General features: G+C 36.4%; 1 protein-coding gene across 2 annotated transcripts in view; it reads right to left on the bottom strand.

The window, feature by feature from the left end:
• The window catches only part of TSPAN8 (tetraspanin 8), a 29,910-nt gene extending 3,711 nt beyond the window's left edge, over positions 1-26,199 (bottom strand). The window contains exons 1-8 of one of the 2 annotated variants that reach the window (XM_012441428.3): positions 25,869-26,199; positions 18,274-19,048; positions 14,277-14,339; positions 9,848-9,985; positions 8,295-8,369; positions 8,094-8,201; positions 4,408-4,539; positions 554-637 (exon numbers count right to left, since the gene is read on the bottom strand). In XM_012441428.3, the coding sequence (XP_012296851.1) occupies positions 554-637; positions 4,408-4,539; positions 8,094-8,201; positions 8,295-8,369; positions 9,848-9,985; positions 14,277-14,339; positions 18,274-18,381 (708 nt within the window). In that variant the 5' untranslated portion in view covers positions 18,382-19,048; positions 25,869-26,199. The remainder of the gene's footprint in view (positions 1-553; positions 638-4,407; positions 4,540-8,093; positions 8,202-8,294; positions 8,370-9,847; positions 9,986-14,276; positions 14,340-18,273; positions 19,049-25,868) is intronic. The other variant, XM_012441429.3, reaches the window with a different exon arrangement.
• Between the last annotated feature and the right edge of the window lie 516 nt (positions 26,200-26,715).

Raw genomic sequence — 26,715 nt, 5'->3', positions numbered from 1 at the left:
CAAGTGAGTCAATAGTAAATAGTACTTAAGCTGAGGAAATCAGAGGCAATTGCCACTACTTTTTAGGACTTGGTAGATTTCTCTAAAATACAGTAAGTTACAAGGAAACAGCTCCTCACACTCTTAATTGAGTTTTTATTTTCTGTTTCAAAATCAGAATAAGAAATTGTAATGGTCAAATTTTGCTTTATTTGGTACTTTTTCTTCTAACTTAGGAAAATTTTAACCCCTGTACTAGTTTTCAATGAGAAAAGGATACCTGTCACTAAGAACTATGTGAAAATTAATTCTATCTTTTTCCCAATGGAGAGGTCATTCAGAAGCAAGAGTCTCAGCTATGCTCACAGTTCATAAGACTGTAATCTCCTCCTCAGACTCCAGCTAAATGAGGTAGATGATGGGCCTTTATTACCCAGTGCTTTTCTAAAGCATCTGTTTTTTTTTTATGGTTGTTGTGTTTTTTGTTGTTTATTTGTTCACCATCAATATTTGTTAGAATTAATGAACAAGCAAGGGAATAATGAAGAGTCAATAATACAAGATTATACTGTACCTCAACAACTGCCAGTCCAAATGCTATTCCAATAACTATAATCACATTTTTTGCCAATAGGTCTTTTATGAAAGAAATACAGGGCTGTTAAAAAAAAAAAACATAAAAAGTTACCTCTCAGAAAAATTTGACCTTATATTAATCAAAATTTTTATTCATCTGGTTGACTTTTTACATTGCTATCAAGAAACACACTCAACAATAAGGAACTGGGTTATTCCTTTCACTCCCTGCTTCACCTTTGCTTCAAAAGGTTATAATTTTATATATATAAAATTTTATATAAAATACATTATAATTTGTTATACATTATACATTATATGTATACATTTGTTTATACATTATAATTTGTTATACATTAATGTTATATGTATATAACATTAATTTATATAATGTATATATGTATATATATAATTTATAATGTATATATAATGTATAATGTATAATTTGTTTATACATTAAAAAGCATTTGAGGAACAAAATTTTGCTTGACTGCCTAATTATTGATTCTAGGGATTAATAATTATAAATAATGATTTTTCACCAACATATCCTCAAGTGATAGATTTTATAATTTATACTATAAATTTTATAGTCAATAAAGCTATACATTTTATGACATAAAAGTATAAATAATTTTATCTTAACTTTACTCATTTTAGAACTAATACTACCTTGATTATGGATTTTTTAGGTTTGTAATCTACAACAGAGAGGTTCCTGGTTGAGGTTTTAGCTAATAATATTACAAATTTTTATTTTTAAAACAAGGTATTTTCTTTCTTTTTTTTTTCTTTGAGACAGGGTCTCCCTCTAGCCCCCAAGCTGAAGTGCAGAGGTGCAATCTTGGGTCACTGCAGCCTTGACTTCCTGGGCTCCAGTGATCCTCACACCTTAGCCTCCCAGGGAGGTGAACTGCAAGCATGTGCCACCATGCCTGGCTAATTTTTGTTGTGTTTTGTAGAGACAGGGTTTTGCCATGTTGCCCAGGCTTAGCTTGAACTCCTGGGCTCAAGCAATCCACCTGCCTCAGCCTTTGAAAGTGCTGGGATAACAGGTATGAGGTCACCGTTGCTGGACAAAACAAGATACTTTCAAAATCCCTCAATATTTATCAGGGTTATTTTTATCTCAAAAAGAAAAAAAAATACCATGTCTACCATTATGCCATTTTTAGATTTAAAAAAAAAAAGAGGATTTAGGAAGTTGACTCTCTGCTACATTTTTGAAATGTATTCAATCCAGCATGCATTTTCATGCTTAAAACATTTTGGACTAGACCTAATAACTTCAAGAATTGTAAATTATGGGAAGAATTTTTTAAATGAAAAAAGACTACACAATATTATAGTGCTATTTTTGTACTGCCCTAAAATATATTGTCCCTCTGATAGTCATATATGTGCAAAGGGCTAACAAAATATTGCTATTTGTTAAATAAAATAAAAGTCCTCTAGAAGGCTAAATGATCTTTCCTCTTCTTTACTGAATCTAATGAGTTTCTCCATTCACATTGAATCCAAAGTGGTAAACATTCAAGGAAATCATTACGCCATTTAGGGTTAACAATGAGATTAATGATTATATGTACTGAGTTACATTCATTATGTTTCAGGGATTTTTCCCTTCCTCTTCCCTAAGATAATGAGGTTATCTTGGCAAAAGGAAGAGAAGAAAAAGAAATGTGAATTATGGCCATTCCAGATTTCTTATTTTACCAGATTTCTTGCAAATGACACATGGCAGATGGAAGTATTTTATGAATTTACAACCTTCCTTTTAGGAAACTGGTGTAGCTATCAGCCTATATTCAACTGAATTATATGTGAACCTACAGAAAATATCTAGTCGTTTTTTTTTAGCTAATTCCAGGGGCTTTTCAGAATCTGTCTTGAGGAAAAATATCTTTGAGTTGAGTTTGAACAGGAGACAAATAGCAATCTGCAATTGAATTTACTGATCTCATTATCCTAAGTGGAAACTACACTCATTTACACCGTATTTATTTCCCCTTTTCCTAGTAAATATTGTGTCACTAACATTAGGTAGGGAGGAGGGGAGCAGGGAGAAGTAAGAATCCAACTTCTTTTAGTAATATTACTTCGACAATGAAAAACACAGTAACACTGTAGTCTGGTAGATTAATTCTTGAGTTACTTTAAATATTAGCGACATACATTAAGTATTAATGACAGCAATTCCCCTTCAGGGCAGAGCCTCTTTAATTTTAATAAGATCAGCGAAAAAAATCAGTAGGGAGAGGGAAGTTTCCTCTGAGATACTCTCTATTTCCTTTTATAAATTAATCTCAATATCAGTTACTAAACTAAAACAATTCTAGATAAAAAATAATCTTTGGGTATTATAGATATTAATATTAATTCATTGTGATTTACAATGGTTTTTCATGTATCTGCCTCTCAACTAGATTATAATCTCCTAGAGGAGCCAGAAGCATTTCTGATCCTAGCGAGGGTCTGTCTGACATGTAGTAGGCACTGAAGAATAACAGCAAATAAATGAAACACTAATATCAACTGTAATTTTTGTACACATTTCTTCTAAGCAGAAGGAACAGCTTACGAAGGGACAGATGTCATGTTCTTCATGAAGCCATATCCTGAAACTCACAGACTAAGTCAGATGGGGTTTCATAACCGCTTGCGCCCATCCTCATCCAAAAAATACCAGTAGACCATTGGATGGAAGTTACCTAATTATCTTTCTCTCTTTCTTAGTTGAGCATCAGCTCCATGAGTGCAAACATTGTGCTCTGTTCAGGAATGGATTTCCAGTGACTGGTAGGCTTGGCACATAGGAGCTGGTCAATAAGTATTTGATGAATTGATTATTAAGAACTAGGACATCCACATATTAACATTCACAAGTCACATAAATATGACATCTGCAACTAATAAAAGATTAACCTATCTTTTTCAATTGACATTAAATGTTCGAGGTAACTTCTCAATTGCAGCAATAACTGGTAAATTGGTAGCTGTCAATAACATAGAGAAGCTAAACCCTTAAATGTATTGGGAAGGACTTAGAGTCCTTTCTTTAAGTCTTGAGAAAGAAGAAACCTCATTTCTTGAGAAAAGGAAACTCTGATTAGAAAACAACAAAAAAAATTGACTTTGAAAATTAAAGTGAAAATAGTTTTCTAAAACTTACATTAAAGTAGAAAAAATAAAGGAGAATAATGATTAAAATCACCAAAGAGAGGACAAAATAAACTTTTTTTTTTTTGAGATGGAGTTTCTCTCTTGTTCCTTAGGCTTTTTTTTTTTGAGATGGAGTTTCTCTCTTGTTCCTTAGGCTGGAGCACAATGGCATGATCTCTGCTCACTGCAACCTCCATCTCCTGGGTTCGAGTGATTCTCCTGCCTCAGCCTCCCCAGTAGCTGGGATTACAGGCATGCGCCACCATGCCAGGTTAATTTTGTGTTTTTAGCAGAGACAGGCTTTCTCCTTGTTGGTCAGGCTGGTCTCAAACTCCTGACCTCAGGTGATCTGCCCGCCTCGGCCTCCCAAAATGCTGGGATTACAGGTGTGAACCACCATGCCCAGCCCAAAATAAACTTTTATGTTAATTTGTACTTTGCCTCCCATTGCAGTAGAATGTTTCTTTGACCTATTAAGTTTGGGCTTAAATGATACCAGACTCATAGAAGAAATGAAGTCTATATACTTTGATCGTTAAATAAGGATTTTTTTTTAATTTGGGAAATTCTTGAGATTTTTATATTATAATTCCCATTGTACTTGATTAATTTTAATTCTTTGTAGAGACTTTCATTATGAAAATAAAGTAACAAAATTACTTATTGTACCAAATGTGATTTAGTTCTCACCTCTTTGTAAACACGTTTTCCATTATAGTTGGTGCATAGTTCCTCTGCATCTTGACATTCACATAATTTGGGATATTGTTGAAAATTATTTCCCCAATCCTCAGCTCCATTTACCAAACCACAGCATTTAAACTGTTTGATAAAAGGTAGAATGAAAAGCAGTCAGTAAGAAGACTAAAAACATTGACAATATGTTAAATTATATATATTATATATATATATAAAGCATAGTGGACAAGAAGAAGAAGATGAAGAGGGAGGAGGAAGAGGAGAAGAAGAGGAGCAGAAAGAGGAGGGAGAAAGGAGAAGGAGGAGGAAGAGGAAAGGAAGAAGCAGGAGGAGGAGGAGGAAGGGGAGGAGGAGGGGGAGGGGGAGGAGAAGGAGAAGAAAGAAGAAGAAGAAGTGGGACCAAGAGGAGAAGAAGAGGAGGAGGAAGAAAAAAGAAGAAGGAGAAAAAAGAAGGGGGAAGGAGGGGGAGGAGAGGAAGAAAAGGAAGAAAAGAAGAAAAGGAAAAAGAAGAAGGAGGAGGAAAGAAGGAGAAGGAGGAGACTCATAATGGACATTTGAAGAAATATAGTCCTATGAACACAAGGAACTTCAGGTATAGGATTTCAGTACTAGAGCAGGAGCACTTCAGGAGAACGTAATACAACAAACAGAACATTTAGAAACCCAGGATTGGGGCCGGGCACGGTGGCTCATGCCTATAATCCCAGCACTTTAGGAGGCCGAGGCGGGTAGATCACGAGGTCAAGAGATTGAGACCATCCTGGTCAAAACGGTGAAACCCCGTCTCTACTAAAAAAAAAAAAATACAAAAATTAGCTGGGCATGGTGGTGCGTGCCTGTAGTCCCAGCTACTCGGGAGGCTGAGGCAGGAGAATTTCTTGAACCCAGGAGGCAGAAGTTGCAGTGAGCCGAGATCGCGCCATTGCACTCCAGCCTGGGTAACAACAGCGAAACTCCGTCTCAAAATAAAAAAAAAAAAAGAAAAGAAAAGAAAAAAAGAAACCCAGGATTGGCATGGAGACCTTGAATCTGGGGAGATGTGCAGCAAATATGGCTCAGGACCTGAACCAGAGGCTCAGTGATTACCTCTAGTGTATTTTGTACTGGGTCAACATCCTGGGAAGGGTCTGGGATCCCCAGCCCCATCCAGCAGAGGTACTTAGGCTGCATAAATTCTGCCTGCTTGAAGTCTGTTTTAAGCTGGCCTCTAGAGTAAGAATAATCCCGGAAAGGAGAGAATCAAAGGATACAGCTACGGAGGAGCTAGGAAAACCACATCAGAAAGAAAGTTAAAACAGGGACTGACCCATATCAGGTTTCAGCTTTTGGAAATGATGCTTTAAGCAGAATTTTTACAAACCAGAGTCTATCCAAATAGGAACTAGTGAATGTTCTTGGGGGAAAAAAATGTCATCTGATAAACAGTTTGAGAAACCAAGGATGTTTCCACTTGAAAAGCAAGGATTTTAGGACTGGAACAATAGCCATTCTCTAAGAAAAATCTATCATATATAAGAGCTTCAATTTTTTTTTCCTCTGAAACTCTAGAAAAACTAGTACTAAGTGATGTAAATCCTAGGAAGGCAGATTTTGTTTCAAACTAAGAAAGAACATACTAATCATCAGACTTGTATATAAGCAGGATGAGCAAAAATTAGTAAACTTTCACCTCTTTAATATTTCATTTGAGGATAGATGACCATAAACATAAAATATATTTATCAGTGAGAAGTCAGAGTAAATGACCTATAAAATTCAAGCCTCTCCTAAGGTTCTGTGAATTTCCATGACATGCATGAAGTGAATACTACTACAAGTAGTTAATGTGATAGGAATTCAAAATAAGGATGGCATGGTCAGGAGGAATTCCACAGAGTAGCTAACATTTTTGTCAAACTTTAAAGTATATATTAGAAAGAAAAAGTATTAAGAGCACTCCAAGGATTGAAATTGATGCAAAGGAAAGAAGGCAGAATTGTTCAAGGGACCCTGAGTACACAGACCTGGCTGGACTAGAGCTTACTCTTTAGTGAGCAGTACTTAGTAAAGTTAAAAGATTTTTGGTAGGAGCCAGATAATAAAAGACCTCCAATGCCTACCCAAATTTTGACTTTAAAGAAAAGAAAAAAATGAGAGGATAGTGTACTGATTTAAAAAAATAATAGACTGGTCAGACAGATCTGGGTTCAGATTTTCAAATTCCAACCCCATCACTTGGTAGATGTCAGACCTCCCTAAATCCCAGTCTCCTTATCTGTAAAATGGTGTTAATGAGGATAATGATATTACCCATCCCGTAGGGTTGTTGTGGGTATTAAATGAGCTACAGGATATAAAAACTGTACATAGTAGCAATTAATGTTAGCTATTACTATTTTAGGAGACAGAGAAGCAGTGAAGGCTTAGAATGAGAAAAAGAGAGGCTGGACATGGTTGCTCATGCTTGTAATCCCAGCACTTTGGGAGGCCAAGGCAGGAGGATCACTTGAGATCAGGAGTTTGAGACCAGTCTAGGCAATATAGTGAGATCCCCGTCTCTACAAAAATAGTAATAATTTTTAAAAAGGTAGCCAGGTGTGGTGTTGTGTGCTTGTGGTCCCAGCTACTCAGGAAGCTGAGGTGGGAAGATCGCTTGAGTCCCCGGTGGTCGAAATTGCAGAATTGCAGTGAGCTATGATTATACTACTGCACTCCAGCCTGAGTGACACAGTGACACCCTGTCCTTAAAATAATTAATAATTTTTTTTTGACAGAGTCTCACTCTGTCACTCAGGCCTGAGTGCAGTAGTGCAATCTTGGCTCATTGCAACCTCTGCATCCCAGGATCAAGCGATTCTCCTGCCACAGCCTCCCAAGTAGCTGGGATTACAGGCACGCACCACCACATCCTGCTAATTTTTGTATTTTTAGTAGAGATGGGGTTTCACCATGTTGGTCAGGCTGGTTTCAAACCCCTGACCTCAAATGATCCACCCACCTCGGCCTCCCAAAGTGCTGAGATTATAGGTGTGAGCCACTGCACCTGGCCCACTTATTTTTTAAAAAGGAGAGAGGTTGTGTGCCGTGGCTCACTCCTGTAATCCCAGCACTTTGGGAGGCTAACGCGGGTGGATCACCTGAGGTCAGTAGTTCGAGACCAACCTGACATGGTGAAACCCCATCTCTACTAAAAATACAAAAATGAGCCGGGTGTGGTGGCGCATGCCTGCAGTCTCAGCTACTCAGGAAGCTAAGGAAGGATAAATCACTTGAACCTGGGAGGCAGAGGTTACAGTGAGCAGAGAATGCACCATTGCACTCCAGCCTGGGTAACAGAGTGAGACTCTTGTCTCAAAAAAAAAAAAAAAAAGGAGAGAGAGAGAAAGAAAGGTGATTCTCAGACACATTACCCTTTTAAATGGAAAATATTAAAACTATTATTGATTTAACTTAATCGAGGCTTAACCTGTCATAAACTTATCTTCTTAATTTCTGTCTTTCAAAACTGCTTCAGAACTTTGTATGAGGTGAGAAACTAATTATAAATATTCTTAGATTTTTCTTATTGCATGGTGACAGAATAATCAAAATCTGCAAAATGGAGACATTTTTTCAATCTTTAAAAAATATGTGAGTTAAAAATTAAACACAGAAGAATTATGTCCAACCCTCTAAAATAAACAACAAATTCTAATTACCTCTTCTTGAAAACCAATTATGACTTGTTGGAATTCTTTTCCACTTCCATCTGTGGCACTCAAAAGCTTTGTGTTTTCATAGAGAGTTTCATTCAAGATGCGATCAGACTGAAAATTGAAAAGTACTTTACATTATTCATGCATGTGGTAGTATTTCAATTTTTCAGACTTTTCAAAATTTTCAAACATCTGTACACATACCTCAGGTTTGAAAGCAGCTCCTAGGATACCTGCCGCCACCTGCAGTAGCAGGATCACAAGCAAGCCTATGAAAAACTGAAGAAGAGGGAAAGAAATATACATTATCCTCAGTGCATTCAGTAACATCTGGGGACATTTTGGCACAGCACTTCTCTCCACAGCTCAGATCATACCACAGTGAGAGCGTCAGTCACACTCTTCATTTATTCCACTTTTTACTTCAAGCTGAAAAAGTTTGGTTCATTACTACTCAGAAACCTTTGTTTCAGAGATTGATTGAGGAAAGCGGTTCAGACAAAAAATTACCAAAACAACTATTGGTCTCTGTATGATATTGACTAGGGGAAAGTTTGAAAACTTAGATGAATTTATTTGAATATTATTTTTTTCCTGCTCTTTCTTCATCAAACACAAACTAACACAAACTCAGACCTGGCTTTGAAACAGCATTTTCACCACTATCAGAATCATCTGGCATCTTGTTACATATATAGATTCCTGAAATCGGCCTCAGATACACTGAATCATAATTTTGAAGGATGCAGCCCAAAGGCGATTATTTTTTTTAAACAAGCTCTTTGAGTAATTAAATTCACCAATTGCAAATGAGGCCTTATTGATCAAAAAGCAATCAGTAGGAATGTTATTAGAGTCTCTTTAAAACTCTGTCTTTACCGTCCCTTGTAATAAACAAACAGTTGTAAACATTTTTTTCAAGTACTGATATAATCCTTATTTTATTAGAGGAATAAGCTTAGATTAGATCTGATAAACTTCTATGTCATATTTGTATCTGATAAACACTTGGTTTTTTCTAATATTTTTACTATATCCATTTTCTACTGTGTATGTTAAAAGTGAATGCCTGTGAATTATCCAAACCCAATTTATCCTCCTTGATGCTCTCTAAGAGAGAATTCTAATTATCTCATTCCTTTAAACTTTTTTTAGCATGACATATAGAACACCCTATGATCTTACCACAACCCACACTTGGATTCATCTTCCATCATTTACTGGAAACAGTCTTTGCCGGTCTCCTGCCATGCCCAAGGCTTCTCAATTCCCAAACACACCAGCACCATACTGCCAGGTCATCCTCCCAGAAAGCTCTTCCTACCCTCACTCATACAAATACCTTATTCACTTCTGCCCTGGCTTGAAAGTCCCATCCCCTGTCTTGCCCTTTGCTTCTGGGGCCACTCCCACTGTAGCTATTTGCTTACTTATTAATCTTCCCTAGTAGGTTCTAAAGGTCTTATGTATCATTTAGCACAATATCTGGCACATAGAGGCATGGCAGTAATGTTGAATGAGTGAATGAATGAATGGATGAATCATTAAAATTTGTCTCCTCTCAAGAGTTTCCTCCAGTTTCTAAGCCAAACCAAGCCAAATGTAAGCCATATTAGCTTCCACAATCAAACCTTCTAAACAGAAGTTACAGTTAGAGTTTCACCAATCATGACAAGTTCTTTTAACAGACAATAGGGATGGAAGAGAATCCTCTGGAGTCTCAAGGTTGGACATTGGGATTTGTTTGGAGAACTCACCAACAGAAGCATGCAGCGACTTTCTCTTATAGCACCGCAGCATCCCAGGAAGCCCAGAACCATGATGACGGCACCTACAGCAATCAGTAGGTTTACAGCAATATAGGGGCTAGAGCCTAAATCTTCAGAGCTGAGAATCTAAAATAAAAAAAAAGAGATTAATGGCAGAAAATTCCTTTCCTTGAAGTTTATTTTGCTCATTCAACAAATATCCACTGAGTGCCTACTATGTGTCAGTTCCTATGCTAGGACCCTGAAATACATCAATGATCTTAAAAAGTACAAATCCTTACCATCATGGAGCTCACATTCCACTGAAGTGCTACTTGCCTGAATAATGTTTCCAACCTTATATTTTTCTAAAATGATATGTTGAAAGCTGGGTGGAAGAAATATAATAAGTTTTCTGAAACTCTATTTTAAAAAGTTTAGGACAGTTACTTTTACTCTTCTTGATGTGATCTTTGGTTCACATATTTTGCATATTCTACATAAAGTAGCATTATAAAGCATGTGTTGTTATGGTTTTCAATTCTTTAAAAAGTTCAAGTTCTTTATTGATAGACACAACAGTATGAATTAATTTCAGAGTCATTACGCTGAGCTAAAGAAGCCACAGAATAAAGTAAATACTTTCTGATTCATTTATATAAAGTTCAAGAATAAGCAAAACTACGGTTATAAAAATCAAAGCAGTGCTTGACTTTGAGCAACGCAGAAGGGAAAGCAAGGGTTAACTGAAAAGGGACATGAGGGAACTTCCATGGGCTAATAAAAATGCTTTGTATCTTCATTTAAAAAAAAATCCAGTTCCTGATATTCCATATCAATTTTATCTCTGGTCCCAAAAATCATAGTCCATAGAGTCATCTAGAAACTCTTTATTTTTACTGTTAATGAGATATGAAGGAAAAAAAAAAATCCTAGAGCCCTTTATAGTGGGGGGCCTACCCACCAGGCATAATTCATACTTGTCTTCATCACCCTCATAACACCTAGCCTCAGTCTACCTCTTGTCCTCCACAAGTGGATTTATCCAGAAGTAAATCACAATGAAAAATTAAAGCCTCGTGCGTGTGTTATGCATAAATGCTATATGTAGCCCATTCGTCTTCTATAGTTTCTATCTACTGGGTTGTCTCTAGACAGACCACTAGTTCCTAACTCAAAACCTCTGCCTCCCAGAATGGGCTATATAACATGTAGATCAGCTCCCTTTATAGTCAATACAAAAATGACTGCTACTGTTCTAACAATATTTTTGTTTTTCAAGGCTTTTTAAATCCTTTTATTGCCTAGAGGAAACTTTTATTCAACAATCAATAGGAAGAAGTGTGTTGAAGTTATAAAAGCATTAAAACAAATATGTATATTCTGTCAGGGTCCTAATAAATAAGTTTGTAATGCTGGGACAGTCACCCAATCTATTGGGCTCCCGTTTCCCCATTTATAAAAGGGGATTGAGTCAACCTCTGTGATAGCTAAGGCCTCCTTTGTCTCTAAAAGTCTATGCTTAGAGATAATGTTTCAATTTACCTAGTTTGAAAGCTTGGTTATTATGTCTTAAAGATTTCCATGTGATTGGGCCTTTGTTTGTTTGTTATTGTTTTCTTATTAATATCATAGCTGAAAAATCAGTTTTATTAATAAACAGGCATGACCTTGGAATCAAAACAGATGTGACACAAATAGCAGTGTTTGGAAACCAGCACTATGGACTTACTGCTAAATATTGCTTCACTAGGATACTGCGGCCAGTATAGGCAAACCCTATAAGAGGATATAAACCTCGCTAGTTGGGTTATCAGAAGTTAGAACAGATATCGCAGACAAAAAATAGCTCAAATATCTACACGTGAGGCCAAGAGAGCGTGATCAGCACTTGTGCAGGAGGTAGTGAGACACTTCTATGAGGCTAGGCTGGGCAGGGTAACCTACTGCCAGAGACTAGCCAGAAAGCAGTGTGTTGACTGTCTAGTGGCCATTGTGCCAAGGCCAGCCCAACAAGTGGTTATTCTTATTCAAGAATGAAGTGGAAATCTGAGTTCAGATGTTTGCACCAGGAGAGACACAGGAGGGTTTGAAAAGCTGTCTCGAACGAACACTGTGTCCCTGTGTATCTTAAGACAATGAGAGAATTTAAAAGACAGAGAAATTGAGCTGGGCCTGAAAGATGAGGACTCAGGAATCCTCTTTGGATCAAAGGGACCTCCTGGGACAAGGATGGCTGCTCATGTGCTTTTCCTCATGGTGCTAAATTTATCCTGAGGTAGAAAAAAGGATCCCTATGAGATACTGAGATACTTCAGCAAAAAGATGTCATTTCCCTGACATCCTTCTTTTGTGTGTTTATGCTCATGTTTTTCCTTCCAAAACAGCTATCTCTGTTTTTTCACTACTAAGAAATTCATCTCTTTGCTCAGTCTTGATTCTTTGTCACTGGCTTGAGATAAATACAAATCAAGTCAATTATATATATATAAGTCAAGCTGGTTAATGTTGTCCTGGCAGACACTGGATTTTGTTCAGGGTGAAAGGCTGATGAAGCATGAGTCAAAATGTAACAAAGATGCTGTCTAGCTCTATTAATTCATTCATATCCCCAGATGTGGAGTAGCACCCTCTCAAGGACAATAGTTCCCCTTTAATACATTCAATATGTGCAATTTTTTTTAACAGACTAAACACCAAATTTGTTTACCAGAAGCACTGGGAGGGAAAGAAAATATCAACGGGAAGCAAAATAATAAAATAAAATAAATTGCAGGCTGCACACACATCCTGAAGATGCCAAAGCACCCTGTAAGTAGGTGACTGTTAATCTCTGGACTTAATTATGAGACCCAAAGTCAGACTTAGGATTCTACAGGACGAAAATTCTGCACATCTTCAAATGGTCTTCTTGGTCTCAAACTCCAGAACTCCAGGCTGTCAGGAAGTCACAGTTACAGTTATCAGTAGAAAACAATAAGTGAAATCCTGATGGACTAGGATGTTACTAAAAAGCTGCCACACCATCTCCCACGCAATTTCTTCACTATGGTGAGGCACAGAATGTGAAAGCCGCTAATTGCCACTGTGGTTCTCTGGGCTCTCTAAGGACAGAAAGCAATTTTTAAAAGGAAAAGAACGACAGGAGAGAGAGAGAAAAACATCCAGAGAGATGAAGTGAGAAATAAATTTTCAGAAAAGCCACCCACTGTAGCAAGAAAATAGAGCAGACGTTAATTCCCTTTTCATCTTTCTTTCCACTGGGCTGTGTTCAAAGGCATTTAGCTGCACCATGGCATAATACGTTTTAGTAGAAAATGCATTTTCCTAATTGCTGGCTTAATAATCTCACAGTAATTAACTTGGAATCAAATTTCTTCTCAGAGAGGAGAAACTCTCTTTATGTGGGCAAATACCTTTAAAAAGGCTCTAGCTGTAGAAGAGATGATCCTGAACAGTGGCAAGAGCCCAGAAAACAAAGAACAAATAAATGGCTTTGGATGTGTTAGAATAAGAATTTGCCGGGAGGGATGCCCCAGGAAAGAAGAGAGGAGAGAAAAGAATAAAAGCACGGGAGCCAGGAAATGATGCCAGGGTGGCATTATGTTTCATAAAACTGATAGCATAACCCCTGCACACTCCCCTCTTCCTCCTTCCCACAATTCTTTCCACATTTGTGATAATGTGGCATAGAACAGATGCCACACATGTGGAGTCCAACAGCTGAGGCCAGAATTAACCATATGGAATACACTTCCTCCAGACCCATAGATCTGGGTAAGAGCTTTGCCACAGGGCATGAAATGGTGCGTGTGGGAGGAAAATGGGTCACGTTAATCTTATACAGATATCAAGAATCTGGACATCCCCAGCTAATTACAGAGTTACACCAGCACAATCAGCCACTAGTGGCAAGCGGTTACTTTCACTGTCAGTTGCCACAGGTAAATAACAACTATCCTTGTACTTTGCTGCCTTTAAAACACAGATTCAAATTCTTCTCCAAGAGAACTTTCCATCTTCTTTCCTTTTGGACCAAACACCTTGGAATCAACTAAATTATTGTCAATAACTTCTATTATAAAAATTGTTCTTCTTGGTGAGAAGGAGAGGTGTCCTGCATCCTCAAGCTGTACATTGGCTGGCCTTAAACAAATAGCAAAGGAGGAAAATTTCCACTTTGGCCCCTTCCCACCTGCATTTCATTGAATTTTTTGAATAACACCTCCTCCATTCTCTAGAAGGATTTTTCCACACCTAGCACAGTGCCAGCCACATAGTAATTGTGATTGATTGAATTGAATTATAAAATCACATAACAGCAGAAGTGATTATATGAAGCAGTCAAGAAAAACACTTTAGTTATTGGCATAACTTTCATTATTATAAAAGAAATAAACTACATTGGGGAAAGGGTGACTTGTTTTTGCACATTTACCTCTTGAGTATCATCGCTTACTCGTACCCATATTGCTAATGCCAGGATCACAATACCACATAGCTGCAGAAAAAAAAAAAGTTAGAATACAATTAGGATCAAATGAAACTAATTCCACACCCTCCCATCTATCCAGCGACAGTAGTTTATCATTGACTATACTGTCACAACCTGGAAGACACAAATTAGACATATTCATGTACAGATTATTGTTGAAATGTTACATTGTAATTTGTAAGTTTGATGAGAATAACTCTTTCTCATCCACAATTCACTCACAGGTCTATGGACAAGAAGTTATCTCCATTAGGCCTGGAATGATTATTTTCCATGTAATTCTAGCCCTATGTTTCTGTTAGCATACAAAAGAAAAGTCACAATGGTTTAAAGAAAAAATATCCTTATCATGCCTCTAAGTTTGTTTGTGAGAAGCTATATTGGACCAGGAAAATGGTGAATGGCTGACTAATCACCATTCACTCAAGATTCAAGAGGAAGGAAGAAGTCGGGATAGACAGGAAAAAGTAGAACATTTGACAAGATGTGCAGTTAAGCAACAAGGCTATATAACAATCAACATTTTTTGAACCCAAATAAACTCTTTTAAAAACAAGTTCTTTTAGGTGGTAAGGTTTACTCAGAGTAAAGGAACAATGAAGGACAGAACTTAAACTCTTAAATTCCTTTAATGACTTTACCAGATTATTTAATTTGGACCAATGCCAACATAATAAAACGTAAAACACATTTTACTTTAGTGTAAGGAAAAGTCTTGTCTTTCAGGGTTTAAAAAAAAGAGTTATGCATTGTGGCTTCAAAAACAAAAATCAAAGACTTATTATTAGATAGAAATGGGAAGAGCCAGACTGGTACCATACCAGACACAGCAGGCCTTGAAGGACTTAGTAGACAACTCTGACCTTGCTGTGCTTTGACAGACTAATGTCCTGGGAGCATCACTGCTTTTATGTATGGTGGAGACATACATCTAGAACCCCCAAACAGCACTTTTAATGGCTTCTCATTAAGTTTGTAGGGGAAACAGAGTCAAGGGCTCTGTTAAGGAATAGGAAGTACAATAAGTAGTTGAGTAGCCATAGACTCTGTGGTCCCTAAAAGATCTTGAAAATTACCTAGGTCTAAACCCCTCATTTTTAATGAAGAAATTGGAATCCTGGGTGCTAATTATCATTTCATGAAAATCCAGAGCAATTCCTAACCAACCTACCTTTACAACATACTTCAACTCCTAAAACTAATGTAATTAAACACCAAAGCTTTTTAACCACCAAATTATCTATGCAATTATCTCATATACACACATAGACACACCTACAAGATAAAATACAAATGATTAAAACACACTGCTTTTGTATTCAAAAACTTTCCTTACTTCTCTAATCCTGAGTTTTTATAGCATCTTTTCACTAAATCCTAATTTCGTTTGCAAATGAAGACAAACGCTTATTTTAGCAGTTCTTTGTTAATCAGTTTGTGAGTGATAATTTATGTCAAATGATAATGAATGGGATTTTCAGTAATTTCACACCAACTAAATATTTTGTTTGTTGTTTAGTTTGTTTACTGATTATCATCTTTCTTTTTCTTCTCTTTCACAAGTAGATTCATAATGATTGGCTTAATAGTCACTCTGGCCTTTAGCTGTAACTAATGAAACTTGTAACTATATGATTAGCACTCTTTCCTAATATTTATCAAACTATCAATGAAAAACTAAGAATTCTTAGTAAGAGCTTAGTAAGAATTCAGTGTGTTTTTTTTAAACTTTAACTGTTTTGTTCGTGCTTTACTATTTACTTTTTCAAGGTATTTAGACATCAAACCATTCATAAATCTTATTAAATCAATCTTATCTGCCCCTCAGATAGCAACTTTTAGTCTTCTCAGCCACTGAAAGTTTTCTGTAACATTAAAATTTAAGAGTACCCAACTGTTTCAGTAGTCAAAAATATTTTGCCCAACTAATCTTCAGAGTTAGACAATTTTTTTCAGGAACTTTGAAGCTAACCAAAGTATCATTTCCATCCCCAACTCTGCCTTTTCTTCAAACTTCATTTTAAAAATGAAATAAATGCTTAGAGCATATCATTCTCATCTGAGAGGAAAAATTTCCATGTAAATATCACTCTAATATCATTAAATTATTCATAACTTTGTTCAATGATTTTAAAGGTAAATTTATTTTCTATTAAGAATGACCATCTCTGAGTCATGAATAATACAAAACTACTTCATCCCATTGTTAAAAGATTGACCATCATAATGGTTCTTTGAACCCTTTACCCAGTTTAGATTTTAAGGTTTGTTCTCTAATGTTTTTATACTGTTTTAAACAATTAAAAGTATAAATAAATAAATGCTTGCTCTGTCCTACTTTCTGTTGATAACACTGTAAAAGTAAAATGGGTTAGTATGGTGGTTCCCGGACCCTGCAGAGCTGACTAGGTCTACCTTTCCTTGCTTCTGGTTTCTCTTTGAAGAGAATCACTGTGGTTTTCACTCAACTCTCACAGAATAGCCTTCATTTTATGGAATCTGGATGCAGTTGGTCTGAACTAGGATTCTAAGAAATTAGGCAATTTTGATATTTGCTTACAATGACTGAATTGTGTCTCCATAAAATTCATATGTTGAGGCCCTAACCTCCAATGTAACTGTTTTTGATGATAGGTTTTTAGAAAATAATTAAGATTAAATGAGGTCTTGAAAATGGGTCCTAATCTGATAGAACTGATGACCTTAGATGAGAGAAATCTTTCTTTCTCCACTCTCACCCTGGGAAAGGACATATGAGAACATGATGAGAAGGTGGCCACAGAAAGAGGGTCCTCAGCAGAAACTCGATTGGCTGGCACCTTAATCTTAGCCTTCCTGGCCTCCAGAACTATAAGAAAATTAATTTCTGTTTTTTAAGCCACCCAGTCTAGAGCATTTTGTTACGACAGCCCAAGCAGACTAAGAACAGGCAGACACTGAAGACCATAAAATACCAGGAAAAAAAAAATGGGAAGATACTATCTAGAACAAAGATAAATGGTAGAATGCTGATTTTTCCTCCTCTCTGATAATGTGTCTCCAATCATCCCGACTCCTTCCCTCCAATTTCTACCTTTTTATTTGGGTGTTTTTTGAAGTATGTTTTGAGAGTGCTGAAAATGCTGTGTTACGAGGAGGAGTGAACGTTGAACTACAACATTTTTGGTCCCAAAATGGACACCTTGTAGATAAGCTTAAGAAACCTCTTTTTGTGCTTCCCCTGAGGGGAAAAAAAAGAATAAGACAAAAGCCCTAACAAACTAGGACTGTCCTCCTGCTGCTACTGTTATTGTTAATTTTCAAGTTTCTTCTTTTACTAAATATTTATTTAAAAGTCTTCAATTGTATTGTGGTAAGAGAATGCAGATTGTAGGACTGTTATTTGGGAATTTTCTGTTGTTGTTGTTGTTGTTGTTTTCATTTCCTTCATCAATTTCTAAAGATTCAGAGATATTAGAAAAGACAACAAAGTCTCAAGAGGTACAAAGCTTATTAGAAATTTATTAAATATACTTTATTTTTTGAATCATTTAGATACCCTGTATCCCTGTTTTTCTTTTTCTTCCTGAGTTATCAAAATCTGAGAGGTGGGTTAAGTTGTGTTAAGCTGAATTAATGGAGTTTGCATTTACTATTCTTTATCTCTAACAGTGTTTCTTCCATATAATCCAATAAATGCTATTTAGTGTAATCAGTCTTGGGTTTTAGTGCAGAGTGAATGTTACTAAATTGCTATTTTCTATTACATCTCTTTCAAAATATCCTTTCAATTCACATTTGAGATAACAAAAAATACAACTATTTAGACATGTGACTTCTTTATTTCCAGACCTAAAATGGTTAGCCATTTAACCATGATTTTCCCATGCTTCAACCATCCATTTTTACTCATACCTTAATCATTTTGGATATGTTTCAGTAAATTTTACAATGTGAATACCTGAAGATATCTTTCTCTCTTATTCATTTGTAAAAGGCTCTGAATGCTCAGCAGACATTGTTCCATTTTCTTCTGATTTTCAGGGTTACAATAGGAGAAGACTATCATCAGTCTTGTTTTTGTTCATGCATTATTTGGTTGTTTTCTTTTTTGTCGTTTGTATCTAGACATTTGTAAAATGTTTATCTAAGTTAGTAGTTTTCTTAATATTTATTTAGGCATAGATGTCTTCTTTCATTGGGGTAGAACAGGCACTTGCCATCTGCATACAAGGTATGTTTTCAGCTCCACAACATTTTCATATATTAATTTATTGTTTCTGTTCCATTTATTTTTGTCCTCTTTTTCAGGACGACAGCTTATTTTGGGTTTCCATTCTCTGTTGTCTGTATCTATTATCTTCTTTCACAACATTTTGATTTCTTCTTTGATTTTCCTGTGGGAGAGCTTATCACTGTTTTTATCTAATGTGATCTCTACAGTGAAGTTTAATTCTGCTATTATGTTTGTAGTTTACTTGAAGTCCTTATGTATTTCCCTTTTTATCTCATCCCATGGTTTTCCAATAAATTTTATCTTCTGTTATGGCCTCCATCCACTGTTTCATGAGGGCCTACTTTCTAGCATCACGTTGTGGATACCAATTTCTACATACATTTTTTTCAGGATTCTAGAGTATTTCTTTCAGGGATGTGTGCTTGCCCTCTAATCTTCAGGGTGACAATATCTTTCACTTGTTCAACAGTATTTTTTATTAGGCCTTCTGCTGGATTTCCTTGAGGAAGATGAGACAAATTGTGATTTAGAGTTCATTAAGACTAGAATGTGCATTCCCTTTACAAGCATGGCCTAATGCAGCTCTGATCTACTAAGCCTCATGCAATATTGGATTTTCTGATGCTGTAAACCAGTGGAGTAAATTAAAATCTCCAACTTATAGCAGACTCTGCAATCATGGTTTCTAAAAAAAATCTTCAGCCCCATATGAATGGTGTTTATTGTATTGAGGGTTTATATGGTTTAGCTGTGTCCCCACCCAAATTTCATCTTGAATTGTAGCTCCCATAATTCCCACATATTGTACTAGGGACCTGGTGGAAGATAATTGAATCATGCAGGTGGTTTCCTTCATATTGTTCTTGTGGCAGTGAATAAGTCACATGAGATCTGATGGTTTTATAAGGGGAAACCCCTTTCACTTGGCTCTCATTCTCTTTTCCCTGCTGCCATGTAAGACGTGCCTTTAATTGTCCACCATGATTGTGAGGCCTCCCCAGTCACGTGGAACTGTGAGCCCATTAAACCTCTTTGTATTTATAAATTATCAGTCTCAGGTATGTCTTTATCAGCAGCATGAAAACAGATTAATACAAGTGTTAAATGTACACTCCATGTGTCTCCATGGTTGCATTCATGTGCATCTTCTAACAAGCACTCAGTATAACTGCTGCAAATTCTAATTTTTAAATAACTCTTAAATTCAGGGAAAATAAATTAACCACACTTTTTTCCTCACACAAATAGGGCCTCAGTAACCACTAACATTCATTTAGCTTCAAAACATCTAGAGAGAGATGAATGTTCAGCATTTGATCTGTATCTTGATGTTCTGAATAAAAAAAAAGATACAAATTTAGTAATAGTCTTACCATGTTGTTTCAAAAGTATAACTTTCATATAAGTAACACCTGTAGACCTAGACATACATTTTAAAAGCCTGGGGAAAAAAATACAAATGACAGCCCACAGGCCACAGGGCATTATATCAGGAAGTTATAACTCAAGGTAATGCACACAGAAAACTTACGTCCTATCTTCCTACCTTGACAAATGCACCCATTTAATCACCTGGAGGAAAAGGTTTGATTTAGAATTCTCAGGGCATTTGGGCAGGGAAATTTGGGTCCTAAATATTCAAAGTGAAAGCCAGCCTCAGGGTTGACATATCCCTCTACCTCTGCAAATTCCTCGCCCTGTGAGATGAGAGGAGGGTCAGAGTAGGGCTAAAATTATATTTATATTTTAACAGTCCATTATGTATGAAATACTGTCACAGTAGATTCTAATAGTCTTAAATGAAAAAGCAATTATGATATTTGGAATCAGGAAAAGTATGTTAATTGTGCTATTTTTGATGGTCAGTCCTTGGTTACAGGTTTTCATAAAATAGCTCAGTTGATCTTTACAATTAATCCTGCCAGGTAAAATGATCATTTTTATTTTACAAATGCAAAGACTGGAGCACGGAAAAGCCAAGGGACATATTCCAGAACAAGAAGGGGTAGATTCAGGCTTGGAATCTCAGTCTGTTTACAAAATCCACTTTTTCTCCATTCCCCTGATTTATGATAGAAGAATTTCTGCCTTATTATAGTTCTTGCTATCTTATTTCCTCTTTGTTTCAAAATTCAACATTTAAATTTATACATCACTATGCCAAATGTTTACATATTTCTGCTTCATAAAAATGCCTATAAAATACTGGTTGAAATGTCTTTTTCTTAAATATTTACCTAGTGTTAATTCCTACTTCTTTATATATGTATTAACTTATTTAATCAACACCACAAAGCCACGAGGTAGATATTACTCCTATCCCCATTTTTACAGATGAGGACAATAAAAGCACAGAGAGGTTAACCATTTTCCCCAGAGAAGCACAGCTACTGATGAAGGAGCTGACGTTCAGCCTGCTCTATCAACTAGGGGGCTCTAACGCTTTAGCTCCATGCTAATTACATAGGGCCAGGCAACCACTGTATTTACTAAATTCATACATTTCAGCCATTCTTAGGTTATCTTCTTGAAAGATTTCATCAATGGACACAATAAAATATAATTGTGTCCTATTCTTTTTAGTGTACCACTATCTCAGGGTTATGTCTGCTTTGCCTCCAATCTTTTAATTGCTCTCAGCACATCCAGTCTCAAGGTCTGAACATCACATAAAATACAATGATGAATACTGAAACTCTGGATCCTGGACTCTCGCCAAGTTCCAACTTCTTTCTGCTCTCTTCAAACTTCCTCAAGCATTGGCTTCCTTCAGTTACTAATATATTCAGCTTTACAATTTGGCTCCTCCCTATGACTCATTTGGGATTGATAATGTATCTCATTCTGCTTTCCTTCATTAAGAGCTGGCCTCTCCATAGCTCTCTGTCTCTGGTCATTATTCCACTGCATCTACCAGCCAGAGGCCCCATGTTTCATATTTACTTAGACCCCTAAGGCACCATAAGCATCTACAATATCCCAGGCTTGAACTAACTGAGAGGAGCATTTAAAAATTGGGGCATTTCGTCTATTTTTGAAACAAGACTCAGGGAAATAGGTTTTGTGCCTGTAATTTATCTATTATCTGCAGCACTTACAGTTCTCTAACTTGCATCAAACTCTAGCATTAGTGATCAGGAATAACTTTCACTTTTACATGTTTTTCTTCAATTAGTAATTCTAACAAATGGAAATCACCATATACTTATGTGGTATATTTCGAGTTGTCCTTGAAAAGAACCTGGTCTGTTTAGATTAAATGACCATATGCATATCTAAGAGATATTTCAACATCTGGCTCTACTTTGCAAAGGCTCAGTTTTGCAAGTTATACCTGGAAGAATGCATTTGAAAACATAAGGCCTTGGGCATCTATAAGAAAACCACATCAGTGGGATCATTAAAATTTTTACTTAAGTAAACATTAGGAATGTGACAAATTGCTAACTTCCTATGAAGAATGGTAAAACTCCAGCTGAGAGCTCTGAGCTAGGCATAGAAGGGAGAGTAAAAGTAGGAACCTTCCCTAACCTCAGAGATGACTCCTGCTGCCTATATTTTAATTTGAAATATTGATGTCACCTGTTGGCTAAGAAGTTATCACTGGTTTTTGTAACTGTTGCTCTCACTGAAAGATTCCATTTCAAAATCTCTTATGTAGAGATTGTAAATCCCACCACATATGCTGGTGGTAGGAATAGCCAAGGGACGTTACAAAGGTCTAACTGAAACCTACAGCATCATAAAGACTTGCCTCTATTATCAAAGAAACAAACAAATAATGTAACCATAAAATGATAAGAGCTCCTGCCTGGTGTGGTGGCTCATGCCTGTAATTTGGCACTTTAAGAAGGCGAGGTGGGAGGATCACCTGAGGTCAGGAGTTCAAGGCCAGCCTGGACAACATGGCGAAACCTCGTCTCTACTAAAAATACAAAAAAATTAGCTGGGCTAATGTGGTGGTGCATGCCTATAATCCCAGCTACTCAAGAGGCTGAGGTAGGAAAATCACTAGAACCCAGAAGGTGGAGGCTGCAGTGAGCTGAGATTGTGCCACTGCACTCTAGCCTGGGGAACAGAGTGAGACTCCAACCCAATAATAATAATAATGATAATAATCAGAGCTCCCCAGGAAAGCAATGGTAATATCTGGGTGTGGTATGGTACAGATCTCTATAATCTAACTTAAACCCTATCAAGGTAGGTAGGTAAATAATACTGAACCTATAACTTACCCCTTTCTAGACTGTCTTTGTTATTTTGATAATTCAGATCTATTCCAAATTTCTGATTAGCTGTTTAATGAAACACTGACCTCTGATGTCTTCACAATAGCTGTTAGCACTTTCCAGGATGTTTTAATACCACAAAGATATATTTTAACTGTTTCATAATTTGAAGATTGCTACTGGTTTGGGTGCTTTGAAACATCTTTAATAAAGTGGGAGCCACACATTTATTAGCATATTAATATTTTGGTTTGTTTAAATGTGCCATATATATTCTGAATTATATAAGGAAAACAATGACTACAGTTCTTTAAAGAAAATATCAGAACTTCTTGGAGAAATAGCTGATTCCAGGTCTGGACAGAAAATAGGCAAGTGATCTGGAACATGTCAAACCAAATACTATAAAGGTAATCAAGTTATGATCATTTCAAAAGAACTTGAGTCATCTTGAAGAAGTTCCTGCTGGCCAGAGATGGAACAAATTACACATTAATAAGGGTAAACATTGTAATGGAGTTGATCTATCATTTCATAAGGATACCTAAAGAAATATTAGCTTATCACTGTTGGAAAACACTAGTAACTTAACTCATCACTTGCAATATGGTAAGTAAAGAGTAAGAAAGAAGTATTTTTTGCCACTTAAAAAAAATTAAAAAGGGGATACCCAGGAAATGAAACAGTTAATGAGAAATTTCTCCTTACAGAAAGTGTTCCAGCTAATAAATAAAGAAAAGTTGATGAAACTAGAATATCATCACTTTGAACCTCTTAATGAACTAATAATGGATTTTGGCACTTGACCATCAATGGCTATGAACATCACAAAAGAGGGACACAATCAGACATCCAGTGCCTCTGATGAAAGAATACAAAATCACTTATGATTGCTGTGCCAAAGAAAGGACCATTTTATCAGGCTGCACCACAGGTATGCAAATAGCAATATCCAGAATGTGGGCAATGTGATAAAACAAACACACACCAGTACATAACATTTCAGTAGGGAAAAAAAGAGAGGTTGATTGAGGGAGAATCAACAGATTAAAATTGACATGAAACATACATTAACCAATCACAAAGTGTGGACCTTATTTAGATCCTGATTCTAACAGGAACATTTATGAAGTAACTGGAAATTTGAACCCTGGATGAATATTTGACAATTGATTTAAAAATTCTTATTAAGTTTTTAAAGTGTAATAATGACATTGTGGTTACATTTTGTTTGTTTCTTTGTTTTGTTTTGACATGGAGTCTTGCTCAGTCACCCAGGCTGGAGTGCAGTGGTGCAATCTTGGTTTACTGGAACCTATGCCTGCTGGGTTCAAGAAATTCTCCTGGCTCAACCTCCTGAGTAGCTGGGACTACAGGCGTGTGCCACCATGCCCAGCTAATTTTTTGTATTTTCAGTAGAGGCAGGGTTTCACCATGTTGGCCAGGCTGGTCTCAAACTCATGACTTCACGATCCACCCTCCTCGGCCTCCCAAAGTGCTGGGATTACAGGCATGAGCTACTGCGCCTGGCTGTGATTACATTTTATAAAAAATTATTACCTTTCAGAGATATATACTAAAATACTTACAGACAAAATTATGTATCTGAGATGTGCTTCAAAATAATACGGGGTGGGGAAGTCAATAGAGTATAAATGGAGAAAGATTGGCCATCTTTCTGTGGCCACTGGGGCTGCCCAGTGGAGTTAATTACCTATTCTGTTTTCTTTTGTGAATATTCAAAGTTCTCCATAAGAAAAAAAAAAAAAGCTAGAAACAAAACCAAACCAAAGAATACAGGCCTTTCTTTTTTTTATATATCCTACTCCCAATGTTTAATCAATTTAAGTATCTCAAGGGAAGAAATATATCAGAAATAACTAAAAAACTGGCATATATGTAGCATGAACTACATTTAATATTTGCAAAAGCAGCCCATCAAAAGGAAAGTACAAATACAAACCTTTATTTTGCTTTTTAAAATATTTAGTTGCTTATTTAAAATTCACCAATATATCTATCTGTACTCATTAGCACTACTGATTATTGAATGAAAAGTCAATCTACACAACAAAGCTGTATTCATGTAGTTAAGTTTAATTAAGTTTATCATTATTTTAATAGAACAGAAATATAGCAACACACAGATATGATATGTCTGTTTACTAGAGACAACCAGGTACAAAAACAAAACCAGAGTTCTTTCATCCTTGGAGTGGATAAGCCAGCTTGTAATTCAGTATTACAAAATATTTTTTTCACGTAAATACTTTGGGCTATTTCCACTGACTGATGTTTAAACAATCTTTAATTGTACCATCTATGCTAAAAATGATAAGGTCAATTTCCCAACATCCCAGCCTGCCTTTTCACACCTTGTTTTTCCATTTTCCATTGATAGATGCCACTTATTAATGTGTTGGTTACATCTATGTCAATGAACTTTCAAGAGAAACATAACAAATTGCTAAAATATAAGCCCTGTCAGTTAAAAGGTGGGGTGTTGACACATCAAAATACTAACTTTAAAATGCCAATACATACATATATATCCACTGTCTTGGTTTGATCTTCTTATGATTTAGGAATTTTATCATCTCCCCTTCAAGTTTTTCATGACCCATTTGTTTTTTCTTTGAGCCTCTGAAAATGATCTTTATTGTCCCACACCTTGCAATTCACCTGTTTAAACCCAGAGGTGAAGGGAGAGAATCAGTCGGGCTCGGGATGGAATCGGACCATGTTTTTACTAGAGTCCTTAAGTTAGGGAGGCCTGCTTGATATACAACTAAGGATAATTGTCCTTTAATTAAGGGGTATTTTTTCCCTTTGTGATTGTTTTTGCTGCAATATCAAAACATTTATGAAATGTTTATCCTCACAGATTCTGAAGTGCACTTTTTTGAGTCATTGGCTCATTTTCAATTACTGAAATAACCAAAGAAAGAACAAACAAATCCAAACAAATACATGGAAAATACATTTTCCCCTTCTCTTATTTCTCTAGTGTACAGTCTGTTCTTGTTTACGATATTTATATCAAGATCCTCTTTCTTGCATAAAATTGATAATTAAAAGGAAAACACTTACCCAGAACACGAAGTTGAAGATAAACATAGAATATTTTATACAGCCACTCACACCTGCCATTTCGGAAAAGGATTAGGACTCCAGATGCCGTGAATTTAACTATTCGTTACAGGTTTGTCCTGCAATATGCTCTGGAGCAACTCGCCTGCAGAGATTTCTGTGCCCACGGCTTCAGAGCAGAAAGAGAAAGCAAAGAAGTAGAAGGAGGAATAAAACAGTTATTAAGGTGGATAAAAAATTAACCCACACATTTAAATACCGCAAAGGCTATCTCCAGGCGAGTATGTTCCTTTGCTTGTCATGGCTCCTGGGGCACTGGGCCAGGATATTTATGATCCTTTCTCAAAAACTGCCTCCTCTAAAGTAAACAGATATCAAGTGAAGGAAGTGGCACTGGATCAGGCGAGAGAATGGCACAGTGCTAGTAGGTTGCTGGCTTTCAGAAACCACTGCCTGACTTCCCTGCCCTCTATTTCGACTGTGGGGAAATAAGGCTGTTTTGTTCTGAGTTAAGTGGACATCGTCCCTCTACTCATTTTTGCATTGCATTTTCTCAATACTACAAAATTTCTTCCAAATGCAATAACATGCATTTAGAAATCTGCAAAATATCAAGGTTTAGACATAGCAACCATTTTTCCAGAATAGTAACCAGAATAGTAAACCCGGAATAGTAAAACAACCATTACATGTATCTGCCCTCCAAAACATCTAAATTTATTTCAAAACGATTTCAGAGCTGCCTTAAATGCACCACAGTTTCAGAAACCGTAGAGGGAGAGGCAGCCTTGACTATCATGATAAGCCCATTTCCTTTTTATCTTTATTTCTTTATGATGTAAAAGGA

This window comes from Aotus nancymaae, unplaced genomic scaffold (assembly GCF_030222135.1).
Source record: "Aotus nancymaae isolate 86718 unplaced genomic scaffold, 86718_ANA_hifiasm-v0.15.2.pri h1tg000016l, whole genome shotgun sequence".
NCBI classification, from domain to species: Eukaryota; Metazoa; Chordata; class Mammalia; order Primates; family Aotidae; genus Aotus; species Aotus nancymaae.
This window is presented reverse-complemented; position numbering and strand designations above follow the sequence as displayed.